Source organism: Bombus pyrosoma, linkage group LG17, assembly GCF_014825855.1.
Source record: "Bombus pyrosoma isolate SC7728 linkage group LG17, ASM1482585v1, whole genome shotgun sequence".
In the NCBI taxonomy this organism is placed as follows: Eukaryota; Metazoa; Arthropoda; class Insecta; order Hymenoptera; family Apidae; genus Bombus; species Bombus pyrosoma.
Genome location: NC_057786.1, coordinates 2945311 through 2959743, shown reverse-complemented (window position 1 = coordinate 2959743; position 14433 = coordinate 2945311). Strand labels below are relative to the sequence as shown.

The 14433-nt window shown below is 33.3% G+C and overlaps 1 protein-coding gene across 9 annotated transcripts in view; it reads right to left on the bottom strand.

Annotated features, from left to right (window-relative positions):
• Window positions 1–14433, bottom strand: part of LOC122577053 (zinc finger and BTB domain-containing protein 12-like) — a 110093-nt gene that overhangs the window by 34890 nt on the left and 60770 nt on the right. For 5 of the 9 annotated variants that reach the window (XR_006320027.1, XM_043748140.1, XM_043748139.1 and 2 more), the window contains one exon: window positions 12464–12578. Coding sequence is in view for 6 of the 9 variants with exons in the window: in XM_043748140.1 (XP_043604075.1) it covers window positions 12464–12578 (115 nt within the window). In the remaining 3 variants the exon portion in view is untranslated. Of the gene's footprint in view, window positions 1–386; window positions 5160–11255; window positions 11937–12463; window positions 12579–14433 lie in introns of those variants that run through there. The other 4 variants (XR_006320028.1, XM_043748145.1, XM_043748143.1 and 1 more) reach the window with 4 other exon arrangements.

The window sequence follows — 14433 nt, the reverse complement described above, 5'->3', positions numbered from 1 at the left end:
AATGTTATTATTTAATTCGAGTTTCTAATTGCTTCAGATTAAAACAACGAATTAAGCGGTAAAGTTAAAATAATCCGGATTAAAACCGCGAAAGTGATCAATCGATTTTTCCCCGTTGAAATACCATGTTTCATTTGTTTCAACCTGTCATAGGCCTTGTAAAAATTATTTACCTATTTATGTATATATATATATATTTTTCTATGTTATATATATATATATATATTATCACCAAATCAACAAATAAATATCCTAAATATATTAAATATCGTATAATATATGCTCTCCCAACAAATAATATATAAGTTCTCATCTATTCTCGTTAATAATAATTCAATATAATTATATGCGTGCGTATGCATTTGTATACATATACGTATCTCTGTATACACACACATACGCACATATGAATTTATTTGTTTGTTTATTTATTTTCATTTATATTTATATGTATGTATATATATATATATTCTTCATTTCTTTAATTTTTCGGTTTATTTATCTATTTACTTGTTTAAACTTTAGGCGTTTTCCTATACGAAAATTGCTACCCTCACATCCCGGGTAGTTGTCCCTTTTGTTTTACCTTTTTCGTTATTCAGTTTACACAGATGGAGAATTTCTAGTAAAATCTGACGAAAAAATAGTAATCAACGTCTTGTTACAATTACCCCTTGGTACGTTTGTCGACTGGCGAGGAAAAACTACAATTTGCTAAAATACCCTTGTCAAATTAAGAAACAGACGACGATGCGATTAGGCCAAGTCACGCAGAGACCTGGCAGTCCTCGAAATGACAACAAGATTAGTAAAACACATCACGGATCCCATAATTTTGTGAAGCTCACATTGCAAAAGATTACCAACTCATAAAAAACAACTCTTACAACTGTACGATTATTAAAACTACCGCAGCCATAGTTCCATTTTAGGCTTATAATTATTCTGCAGAAAACTTCCAAACCATATATTAACTACGCTACTAAATCAGCCATTGAAAATGGTAAAATGGTAAAACAACAACAGGAATTAAAATATATTCAACAGAGATAAAGCTATCTTCTTAAAGTTAAAATCCTGAAACTAAAACTCGAGTGCAGATCATTGAGGACTGATGGCTTTCTGCGTAACTTGGCCCATAACTTATGAGTTTCAAAATTCTATTAATTCAGACAATATCCCAGAAAAAGATTGGTCAAAAATTGAACTGCAAAATTCAAGCATATCATAATATCTGGTAAAAAAAAATGTTCCAATTTTACGATCAAATATTTTTTCAATATCATGTAATAAAAAATTAGAATTCGATCGTTATATCTATCTCGTTTACGTTTGAAAAATGTAAATCAATAAAGATATAAAAATTCATGTAAGTAATTAAAGAGACATTTCTATTGAACAGCTTGCTACTTTAGCAGGTAATTTTTCCTCTTTCGATTATTAATCTGAAATCGATTAACACCACATTTTTCGACTGCGTGTTGTACGTTCTTTGAATGTTACGTTAAAAAGAAACATAACCTCTGTTACAGTTATCTTCGCAAAGAAAGTTAACTAAGAATTAGTTAATCCAAACTGCGCCCTTATCATCCTAATTACAGTAGAACCTCGATCATCCGAACCCCTGTCATCCGAATTTCCTATTACCCATACTTCACAAGCAATTAGGTTTATAAGATAGCAGTTATGAGATGGCATATGCTTGGTCGGGCATCAGATGTGTGACACTGAGAAGAGAAAACTAGCGAATTACATTGAAGACACCATACAGGAAGAAGTGGAAGATAATATTACGACAGACGTAGAAGAGACTCTTTCTGCATTGAACACAATACCAGGTTTCGGTTATTGCAACAGCCCCGACGTAATAGAATGGTTTCAACGCGATGAACCTTCTTCGATTGACCATCGTGCTAATGTTACGTGTGCTTCGAATAACGAATTAATTGAGAAACAGATATAATGCAATAATAATACTCCTCGACGTTTTGTAGCATTTGAGTCCTTAGACACAATCTATGCAGAAAAGAAATGTAACTTTGCCGAATGAAATCTGCTAAAACAGCTACGCGATTTAGCAGCTAAACAGATCATATTTCATTTCAGTATCGATATTGCTGTTATTAGGTTGGCCAATAAGTAACGTCGTGTTTTCACGCCACCTGGCGTTCTGTTGTCTTCAAGTAACGATGCGGTGTTCCTAACCTCACAAATCGGGTCGTAAGTCAGCTGATGGTGCCTCTGACGAAAACACGTATAATTGAGCAAACTGCGCCGTTAAAAAGCACCACACAAACGACAAAAAAGATTTGCAACGTGCACGATGACGATGCTGTAAGTGTAAAAGTGATGCAAATGGTTGTTTATGAGATTTCGTAGTGGAGAAACAGCCTGGTACATCCATCGAAATTGATAATGACAAATTATCGACTGTTGATAAGCAGACTACTGAGATGTTGAAAAAAGCTGAATTTAACGTTCGTAATCACTTACATCAACTTGCAACAGTTTCCTGATACGAGACGTTTGATGCAAGAGTAGTGTAAATGAATCTTTTGCCTATTTAATGTAATAGTACAGCTTGAAAGCATAACCTTCATTCTTTTTTGTCTAGAAGTCGTGTAAGTATGTCTTCGTTGGTTTCTCGGTGGATAGAAGAAGTGAGAAACAATCACTCGACCCCTCACAGAAATTTTACTCTATCCCTCGTTATCTAGTAATCAACTCTTTTCAATCAACTTACACCATTTTTGCATTAAACGGCTCATATGGCATTTAAGTTCAGCACAAATTACCAGGAAGAAACATAGCGGATAGAATGTTGGCTTGCGATTCGCTATTGAAACGTTAGGAAAATCAGCCATTTCTAAGGTGGATTGTCACAGTTGATGAGAAATGGGTCACCTACAATAATGTTGCACGGAAAAGGCATTGGACTAAGCCGAGATCAATTGCATTAACAACTTCCAAGTCCAAGTTTATAACCTGAGAAGATCACACTGTGTGTATGATGGGATTGCAAGGGAATAGTGCATTACGAGCACCTAGCACAAGATGAGACTATAAATTCTACGAAATGTTGTAACCAATTGGACCGGCTAAAGGCGAATATCGGGGAGAAATGGCCAGGAATAGCGAATAGAAAAGAAGTCATTTTTCACCGCGACAATGAGAGACCCCACGTCTCGTCGCAAACTCGACAAAAACTGAGGCAATTCAATTGGGATGTTCTCTGACACCTTTTCATCTCTTCTCTGACATAATATCCTTAAATCGTCATTTGTTCAGATCTTTATAAAATTCAGTGATAAAAATGTTGATTCTTTGAGGGTCTGCAAAATGCACGTGTCCATGTTCCTTGCAGAAAAAGATGAGTTTTGGAAGATTGGAATCATTGTCCACACGATGGCAAAATTTGGTCTGTGGACCAAAACGGACACTACGTTGCTGAATAAAATTTCAGTGTGACTATCGTTTTATACAAAAAGTACAATATTACTTATTGGTCAACCCAATATTTATTTACATTTTTGAAATATATAGAACAAAGGTGAGCTTTCAAAGATGAACATCTTCTTATTTAATTTCATTATTTGTATGGCCATTGTTATAATTTATGTTCTTTCCTGAAACATATAGGACAGATATGAACGTTCAAAGATGAACATCTTTTCGAGGATGAACATCAGGAAAGTAACTATTCTACTGTTCGAACATACTTATCCTTCAATTAGTCCGGACAACTGAGGTTCTACTGTATTTCATTAAATTCCATCCTAAGAGGTTGCTACTACCACTACGTTCGTTCGCGAATTATAAACAAAATCGTCTTTCGTTCATAATAAACGATCGTGTTTATTACTAACGAAATTACTTCGTTTCTTTTTTTGTTCATTTCTAATTATTGATCCTATACAAGTTATATGATTTATTACGATTTCTTTCGTTATTAAGATCGATTTTTTTTTTAAATCCGTTTCGAAGATGATTTTTCTATCAAGTAGGCCGCGTCCGCTTTTCCCTTTAAAAGCATCTCGCTGTTAGGTTAGATGTTTCTTTTTCTTTTTTAAGTTCACGATACTTTTCGTTATTTTATTTACATTTTATCAGCTCTTTGTTTACGAATTGTATTTAACACTCAGAAATTGGAGTTGATAAATTTAAGGCTCGGTTATTAATTATTAATAACGATAGTCGGATGTTTTTAATTATTTTTTTTTTTTAACGAATGTACGTTTCTTCTGAACAATGCTTTACGAAGGTAATATCATTGATTCGTATGATTTTCAACCGATCCTAGCGGTGCTAATTTAAAACACGGCGGTTTAAGGCATAAGGACAACCTTGACATGATCCAAATTATGGAAATTTGGAAATTACGCCATTTAAGACGTCACGTTCTTTCTCAAAGAGACGTTCTTCCCGTACCTTCGAAGATTTTTTAATTCTTCACGTAATTGAACTACATCATGTACCAGAATAATCTGATATTCTGAAGCAATCAACGAATTGATCCTACAACGGCTTTAACTGTCCAAATAGTCTCGGCATTGTTTCATCGAAGGTAAAATATCAATCTGCGAAGTAACTCGACTTGCCATTCTGCCTTTGTTACGTCAAAAAGGCATATCTGCAACTTCCGCTTAAATCAAGTCATTGCTGTCAGGCAGCAGAAAAATAGTTTTCCTGTGTGTATAGCAAATAAGAAAGTTGTACCTGCGTTAAAACTGAAGATATAACAGTTCATATCCCGGACGTATGTGAAATCGATGCCTGGTTGTTGAATATTGAAAGACACTTTTCTCAAAATCACCTTTCGACCAGATACGCCTATTTGAATTAACACGGCAGCGTTGATTCCTTCAAGTTCTTGAACTTTTTAACAATAGCGAATCCTTCGTGTAATTCGGTGGTTATGTGGCATATTAACCACGGCCAGATTAAACGGCGTGCCAACTTAATCGAAAATAGTAATTTTCAAGGTGTCGATGCCGAGAGAGGACGAAGCAAGAAGGTTAGTCGCAAGCCGCAAGAAGTCCCCAGATTCGATTGAACGTTGCGAAGTTGTTCGATTATGGCTGCACGTTCAACGCACTTCTACCACCTCTCACTTATCTTCGGGATTTGCCCTTGGTGATCTTTCTGTTTCCTGTCTCTCACTGCGAACAAATATTATCAACCCTTCCAGACTCCTCCTTTTCCTTTCCCTGTTTTGGTATTCTTTCATATACATATATCTAATAAAAGATTTGTATAAAATTTTTTATTGTGCATTGCCGGCCATAAGTACGTGTATACATATTAGGACAGCTGCTGATATTTAGTATAAATTGACTGCTCATCACAGATTTTATTTTCTAGTTATTTTATCATAAATTTTGTTATTCGTGTGTCTCATAAGGTTTACTAAATGAAGTAAATTTAGTTACACTGATTTCCCAATAAATATAACGAGTATATGTCCGAATACGTACTTATGGTCGGCAGTGTAGATACCTATATTATAAAAGATTATAGTGTTAAGAAACATGTATAAAAGACATTCATGAAATACATAAAGATTATATACACGGTGTTTTGTAATAAATTGGCGATATTTAAAGGACGGATTCAGCACCTAATTCGGCAGCACAACAGAAAAATACTGATATCAACATATCAGTCATTTACCATGTAGCAATAATATTACTCGAAAGTCACGATTTTAGGGAATACGAGTTTGAATGTTCCAAATTATTATCTTCTCCCGTATATTCTTTGTAAAAATGGTAATTTGTCTTAGGGACGTTCGACAATTTTATATAATATATTTTTGTGGAATTATGTGGAGGTTGGCATACGTGAAACGTATGTGAGAAATACGAGAACTAATGTGCTCGAATATTATTTCCTATTATACATATGCAGTATTAAATGTAAAAAATAGTACGATATATCATTGCATAACCTCTCACAATTTGTACTAATTTTCAACTTATAATTTCCCCTACTGTTTCTTAAATTGTTGAATCGTTTTGATGTTTTTTAATTAATCTCCTCAGGATAGGTCGGCTGTGTATCGTTTGTAAAAGTATTTGGGTGATTGGACAGTTTCTGCTTGTATTTTTCAGCGTGATTTGCGACTAGACTGTTATAGTTTCATGATGATGCAATAGCGACACAACTGCCCTCACGTGGTGAATTTTTAAAGTTCACTTATAGGTTTCTACCAGTAGAAAGTACATGCAAGAAACAATTGTTTTTCCTGTACCAATAATTCAAAAACTAAAAATTTTGGGTTCCCGTTTACGAGATATAGCGAGTTTAACATTCTGTCATCAAATTACCTTCGTAGGAGATGCTAAAAATAACTACCTTGCATTTCAGTGCATCCATCCATTGGATTTTTAACCAGTTAGTTGTTTTGTGACGAGTATACTCGTCATGAAGAAATCGCAATATTTCCTCTTACGACGAGTATACTCGTCATGAGTAAAAAGTAGTTACAAATTACTGCCTAAATTGCAATTTTTACGAAAACTGAAATATATTCGTAAATTTCAAGATGCTTTGAATATTTAGACGCCAAGACGAAATAAAACGAACGAATAAAAAATTAAAAAATTGTATATAGCGTGAACAATGCGTCAACAGTTAACTGGTTAATTGTGAGGATACTTGAAATCAATCAGCATCTACTAAAATTTTAAATAAATAAAAAATACTCTTAAATTCTTGCACATTTTTTTAAACAACCCATTGTATATATTGTACAATATAACACACCGCGATATGTCAATACGAATCTTCTCTTATCTTTTATTTTTCTTTTTTGGGGGGTGCAGAATTTGTCCCTCAAATGTTGCCCATTTACCATGAAACACCCAGTATATGCAAGTACTTCATGTTGTCCGTAATACAAGCGTGGTTAATGCGATTTGTTTCAAAGCATTCTTCGTTGCAATTAAAATCGTTGGATCCTAGACTAATTACTGCACAAGATTCCTTAACGAAATTAGTTAACTGTATCACGAGCGATACGCAGGAATTAATTTTAAAAAGCTTACGATTAATCAGAAAGGAAGGACAGTCGTAACTACAACTTCCTCTGAATGATCGGATGCGATTATTGAACCCAATTAAAACGCGTACCTATCGTCTTAAAGTGTTCTTAAACGTATGTAATGAAATATTAATGTAACAGTCTGAAGAACGTGCAAATGAGACAGCTGAATGTCTGCATGACACATATATCTCCTTTAACGAAGTTTCACAAAATTTCTGAATTGCTGCAATGGAATGTGATATAATAGTCGTGGGCATTTCATGTATCTAACGTTTGTGCTATTAGTTGAATGTGTACAAAATTTTTAATTACAAGGAATACTAATTTTTCAACGAAAAACACTTAGGAAACGTTAATTTTTCTTCTTTTACTTGATGCCTATTTACGATAATCAACTAGTAATATAGAAATTATCGTATTAACCTGCTTTTTACAGAAACCTGTGTAAGCAAATCGTTCAGCGACAATAATTGCATTTATTGGTAAATATAATTGGAAACGTAGTGGAATGTAGTGATATGTAGTGGAAAATCAACTATTGATTTTTCAAGGGAAAATAAACGGTCACGGTTAACGTGAATAGCAATAAAGTGAAAAAAGCTAATAGGATTTTTTTGTATTATTTAATGTAAATAATGATATATTTATCTTTCATCTTGACTTCACTGACTCTTCATCTCCATGGCGGGTCATTTAAATCAATGCAATTTTTTTTATTATATTTTTGTGTCTTAAAAGATCCAAAAACACTTCTGAAGACTCTTTCAAGCTTCTAAAACATCAGCCGGTAGTTTTTACTGCTACCTCGTTTACCTCAGTCTTTTTAAACAAAGTAAAATTGTAACGTAAATGCGGGAAGAATGAAAAATAACTTCAAATTGCTGGTCGAAAACGACCCACTAAGCAGATGGATGATTAAACACTCCTTGGGTGCTGTACATTGAAAATTTGATTCATTTTTTGGAATGATTGAAAAAAAATGTTATTTCCCCGGAATTTTTGGAATATTTATAATTATAATATTTCTGAAAAATGATAACAAAAGAAAATTCATATTTTTATATCAGCAAATCTTACGCTTATTTTATATAAATAAATTTGATTAGCTCTCTTCAGTGATACTTGTGAGTGAATTAAAAAGATAGTTATTGTTATAAATTATATAAATTAACTTGTTTATCGTAACTGCTTTTGTTAAATTCAGTTACTACTTAATAAAAAGCAGAGAAGTACGAAATTCATTTTTCATGGTTTAAATATCAGGTGTATATATAATGTGTTAATTTAAATTAATGTCGCTGTTGAGTTTTGCCATTCACTGAGAAGTAAAATTGCGATTCTCATTTTTAATTCAACTTGCTTCCATTGAAAATTAACAATTTCATTTTTACAGGTAAATTTAATTATGCTACTGTACAAGTTGATATTATACAAACATACGGTACGTGCAAAAGTTTCAGACCACCTATGGCAAGAATCTAAATTTTTCTTCTTCCTTTTTTTTTTTATTTCTTCTTAGAATGCTGTCAAATAATTATTTAAGAATCTCGTTGCATTATTTTCTAAAAGCTGATTTCTATTTTTGACTTGCTTCCCTCTTCTTCTTCATCATTTACGATCGCATATTATACGATATTTAAGTGAAGCTTCCTTTCATGACCGTATTTTCAAAAAATATGCGAATCATAAAATACCATAAATAAGCATCACAATGGAAATATTATTGGAAAAGGGAAAGATCTACGTATTTACGTAGATCAACATGCAGAAACGTTTCCCAAGAATGCGTTCAGTTACTCGTTACGGGATCAGCAACGTAGCAAGCAACAAATTTTGCACTTTTTCTTTTAACTAAATTGATGGACTTATTAAACCGGCAGTACTATAATTTATAGTTCTATTGGACCATACGATACACCAACCAATTTCCAATGAGCTGGAAAACTCATGAGCAGAGGAATCCAATAAAGGTGGTCAAGGTCATCCGATCCTAGCAGCGAACATCGCATTCAGAAAATATAGGTCAAATTGCGATAAAAAATGCATTCTTCCTGCAGAAAGTTTATTTCATTTAAGTGTATTTGTTACTATGTACATGTGGACGAGAAATGAGAATGCACAGAGAGAAAAATACCAACTCTGTCCGAGGAGATAGTAAACTGCATTAAAAGACACAAAGGAAGAATATAAAAGCACCCGAATAACAAAATTAACAGAAAACGAGTAGGTAGCATCCCATGGATTTAAGTACATTATGGAGAGGCATCAGTCGTGGAACAACGTCCTATGGGGGATTGGTATTAGCGTGATACCAAATCACAAATGGTAAAAGAGAATTACCAAAAATGGAACAAGACAAATCGTAATGAAAAGGTGAAATAGAAACAAATATGTTTAGGCGAGCGAGAGAAAGAGAGAGAGGGGAGAGAAGACAAGGGAGAACCGCAAACTTTTAACACAATCTCGCCGCCAAAATTCAAGAAAGATCATGTCGCACATGACTGAAAGGTATATTCATTGTGGCAAATAGTCGTCGATCGCACATGTTTCTCTATGTGTTAGATGATACTTCATGGTAATAAACATCGTTGGTTTTCATATGGTTCTTACTATAATATTACTGTAGAGTTGGGTTACGTTGTCAGATCGAGTTAGGTTTGGCTCAGACTATTCTACTGCCAGGTTTATACATTCTAACCCATATTTTCTAAATAGAAAGTTTATACAAACAGAATAGAACGTTTACATTTGCAGTAGCTGAGACCAATGTTGGATTCCTCTACTCATCAGATTTCCCATGTTGTATTATACGACCCAATAGACGTAGGCCTGAATACTCCAGTGCAGCCAAATCGACTATGCACGTAACTGTATACTTGAGCGGTGTACGTGTATAAATTTAGTGCGTAAGGATGAATTATGCCTGTAGGTACGTGTCTATTTGCGACACAGCTACAAGCATAGGCGACATGTTTGCCACGTCGCTTAATTTTCGTTTGTATAAACTAGAAACAAAAGATAAGAACTAGGTTTTGATTCGGTTAGGTTGGCAACCAATATCGACGCATGCGCTATCAGGCACGTACATTATAGGCAAAATTCACTGTAGTGGTAATACACGATTAGGAAACTGAGAATTTCGATACGCCAACTAGTAGCAGAAAATTGAATTATCGAGTATCTATCACCTATACGATCACCGATATTTAAAGGGACAAGAAAACGTAAAGAACGTGTTTCAAATTCGTTTTAATGCCTGCGAATTGATCAGTGTAACAACAGTCGTGTAATTATTTATGTAATTATCAAAATTTACGCAATGGAACTTTTTCTAGAAATAAATGAAAATAATATATATTGTTGTGTGTACAGTTGTATGTAAAAATGAGGCTGTCTGTTTTTATCATTTTCTTCGGGGAACCGAAAACCTACAGTATAACTAAAAAATAAATAAAGTCAGGAGAAAATTATTGAGCGTTCCAGTGCATGGGTTAAAATTATAACAATGGACAAAAGTGTATCATTATTTATAAGAGTATACTCATTATACTTTACAAAAAAAGATTTTATTCTATCAGGTAAGTATTATTGCAATCATGAATAGAATTGGACATAAAATTCATGAATTTTAAGAAGTCGTGTAGGAAATTTATTTAAATTTTTCCTTCTAAATAGTCGCATACGTCGTTTAAAGAACACTACAATTCCGTCAGTTAGTCTTCCAAACTCTTCAATTAACACATAACTTAGTAAGTATATTAACAAAGACTATTTGAAAAGAAAAAAAGTCTACTTCATAGAATATTAAACAAGTTTTAAATTGATAAAAGCTATTGAGTGTTTAAAATATAAATAAACCAGGTAATTGACTAGACTACTTTCAGTAGTTTGCAATCTTTCCACCAGAGGGCTAAAATCTAAGTCATGCCTCTACTAAGTTTCTCAATATAAGTTCTAACATTTTCACGTTACTTATACAGTTCAAATACTTGTACAATATTAAAATATACACGCTCACGTATATTTATGCAATAAATTTGTACATGTATATTGCTCAAATATGGAGTTATGTACTTGTGTAGCCGGTTGAATACTATTCAGGTATAGTTGTGTCATATGAAAACTTATATGGTCGTCAAGTATAGTTGTGCAGTAAATTCGTACATGTACACCGCTCAAGTGTACAACCGGCTTAAAGTACACTTGCGCACACACGATTTGTACAAGTATGGATGTTTAAACATATTTATATTTCTCGTACAATGAAAATACTTGTGCAATATTATCATACACACACTCGTGTATACTTGTGAAATTTTGTATATGTATATCGCTAGTATACTAGTACATAAAGTATATAGTTACGTGTGTAACCGGCTTAACACTGTTCAGGTATACTTGTGTCGTGTGTCTGCTATATGGCCATCAGGTATTATATAAGAAAATTTATAATTAACGTTACGTAACACATAGAATAGAAACAAACAAGTATTGATCGGATATCGTTTTAGAAAAATGAAATACCACAATAATATCAATTATACTACTTCTATTTACAACATGTTTATACTCAATATTATAACCAAAATGTCAAATAGGATAGGTCTTCATCTTAACAAAATTTTAGGTTAGGACTGTATATATGTACCCCGTTCAATGAGTACACTCAGAAAGTAATATAAATATAGATTGTGTATCTGAGGACATAACAAAAGTTTGTAACTGCCAGATTATTAGAAAGACTATTGTTTCTGTTTTTCTTATCTGAATAAGGGAACATCTTTAAAATTCTGCGGAACATTAAAGTAGTAAATGCTGCGTATCTTTCAGTAATGGAAAACATTTGTTTATGCCCAGAATCTTTAATTTAAAAGTCAAAGCGCCTCGCAGGCTGAAAGAAACAATTTTATGCAAATATGAGGAGGCTTACGCCGACAAAAAGTGCCAGAATTTACATTTTCATTTATTGGGTATTAAACCTCGCGAACGATTTAAATACCACTTTTAAATGCAAACGCACAGCGTTCTTTTTGTCACAGCAGTTTTTTTAACCATTGCTGGTTTAATCTACCATAATTTCTGGTTTAATCTATTATAACGATTAATGATTCAGAATCGTAGGGAACTAATATTATTAACGATATTCGCAAATATATAATGAATAGAAAATACTTTTCGCCAGTAAATAAAACTGCATGATTTTCTATACCTATTTTAACATCACGGATTTTTATAATTGTCGTGCGAAAAGCAAATTTTCATTTAATTTCAAACGTCGATGACACTCGAATGAAAATTTAGCAAGTTCTCGTTGATGAAGTGCAATAGCTGAAAGTCTCGGTTTACGATCGAAGGAAAGATGAAAAAAAAAAAAAAAGAAAATACGAGAGGATGAATCGGAAATTAAATTGGACTCACCAAATGTATCTAATAGATTTCATCTTGAGTGCCGTCGAGTTCTCCTTGCACTTGTAAGCCAACACTTGCTTCACGCTGCTCACGTCGACTGTGGGAAACCTCGATGTCACGTAGGCTTTAAAATTTCAATGAAAAATGTATTTTCACCAGATGTGGAAAATTAGATACTGCGATTCTACTGATCATCACTGCATTCAACCAATATTTCATTCATTCCTCCATTCGTTTTACTTTATGCCCTTCGTGGACAGAATTACCACTCCAAAAGTAGGACGTCCACGTTCACTTGGAACCTGGGACCATAGAAGTTATAATCAAAATGAAACAAATTGCATATATAAGAATCAGTAGATTATTTCAACTGACTCTGCTTACGAACAACCGTTATAAACGATCACAATGTTTTTGGTTACCGATAATCATTAACAAGGAGAGAATTTTTTTTTTTTTTTGCTTACCGATAACCATTATCGATGAGAGATTCCTTTTTGGCTACTTGACATACCGAGCGAGCAATTAACTGAAGTGAATATACTTGTTCTACCCGTTTAACGAGTTGCATATAAAAAACGAACAGAGAATCTGTCTTTAGGCTAGATATTGATTATCATTAATGTTAACAACTAACGATAACGAAAAGAACATTCCGTTACTGATGATGGTTATCGGTAACCAAAAAGGAATGTTACGTCATCGATAGAGGTTATCGGTAACCAAAAGAAATTCCGTCACAAATAGAAGTCAATGGTTATAAAAAGAAGAACTATGTTACGGATAATAGTTATCGACAACTAAAAACAATTTTCTTATATATAACGATTACGTACAACGAAAACGAAATTGTCATAATAACAGTTATCGGTAACCAAAAAAATTCTGTCGTCGATAATAGTTGTCAGTAAATAAAAAGAATTCCGTCACAAATATTAGTTACTGGTTACTAAAAAAAAGGACTATGTTGGTTATGGGTAACCAAAAAAAATTGTCACAATAACGGTTATCGATAACCAAAAAAATTCTGTCGTCGATAGTGGTTATCGGTAACCAATAATACTTTGGTTATCCATAACGATTATTCATAACCAAAATCAGTTAAAATTATCTACTAGCTCTTATACTGCAACTTTTAGTCGTTTTGGTTATAACTGTTAGGGTTCCCAGTTCCTTGTTATTGTATATTCTAATTTTTGCGTTGAGGTGTTTAAAACACTGCTCTGATTTATTTATTAAAGAGCAGAAAATGGTGAACAAAGATGCGATATTGATTTATGAAATTTGCTCGATGGATATGACTAGTTGACAACAGATGATAATTTTCTTTTTTTACACGTCGTAGAAATTTGTTAAATCTCGTAAATTCTTCGTAAATCTTCAATTTGTCTAGATTTTATTCTCACGAATAATTAAACCAGCTAATTACCGATCTTTTCGATATAAAGAGGCTACACTGTTCCGAACGAGTAACCAATCTCCTCCTGTGGCTAACCTTAAACCTAACCTTACAGTTAATTACTAGCTCTCGAGTACTGGAGCAGCTGTAATTTAGGATATATACAACAACTAAGCAAGTACAATTTCCTTAAATAATTATGAAAAGATACTACTGTTATCCGAATAATTCCTCATTTGATTAGTTATAGCTTTCCATTAATTCGAATACTGGAGTTTCCACTGTACATAGATGCTGCTCATGGATATGATATACAGGGTGTCCCGGTATTAGTGGTACAATCAGCGAGAAGGTGATTTTATATGAAAAAGCAAATCGAAGATGCGGAATAAAATTGTTTTGTTTCATATGGCGCTTCGTTTTCAAGAAGATCGATCCTGAAAGTTTGTCAAGTGTAGTCGAACTCGATTAATTTCGAGCGGGACAGAGACGAATAATTGACAGCAAGTTATCCGAGTGAAAGTAGGTCAAAAATGTAGGAAAAAACTCTTCCATAGAAAGTTTCGAAAAAATAAAATTT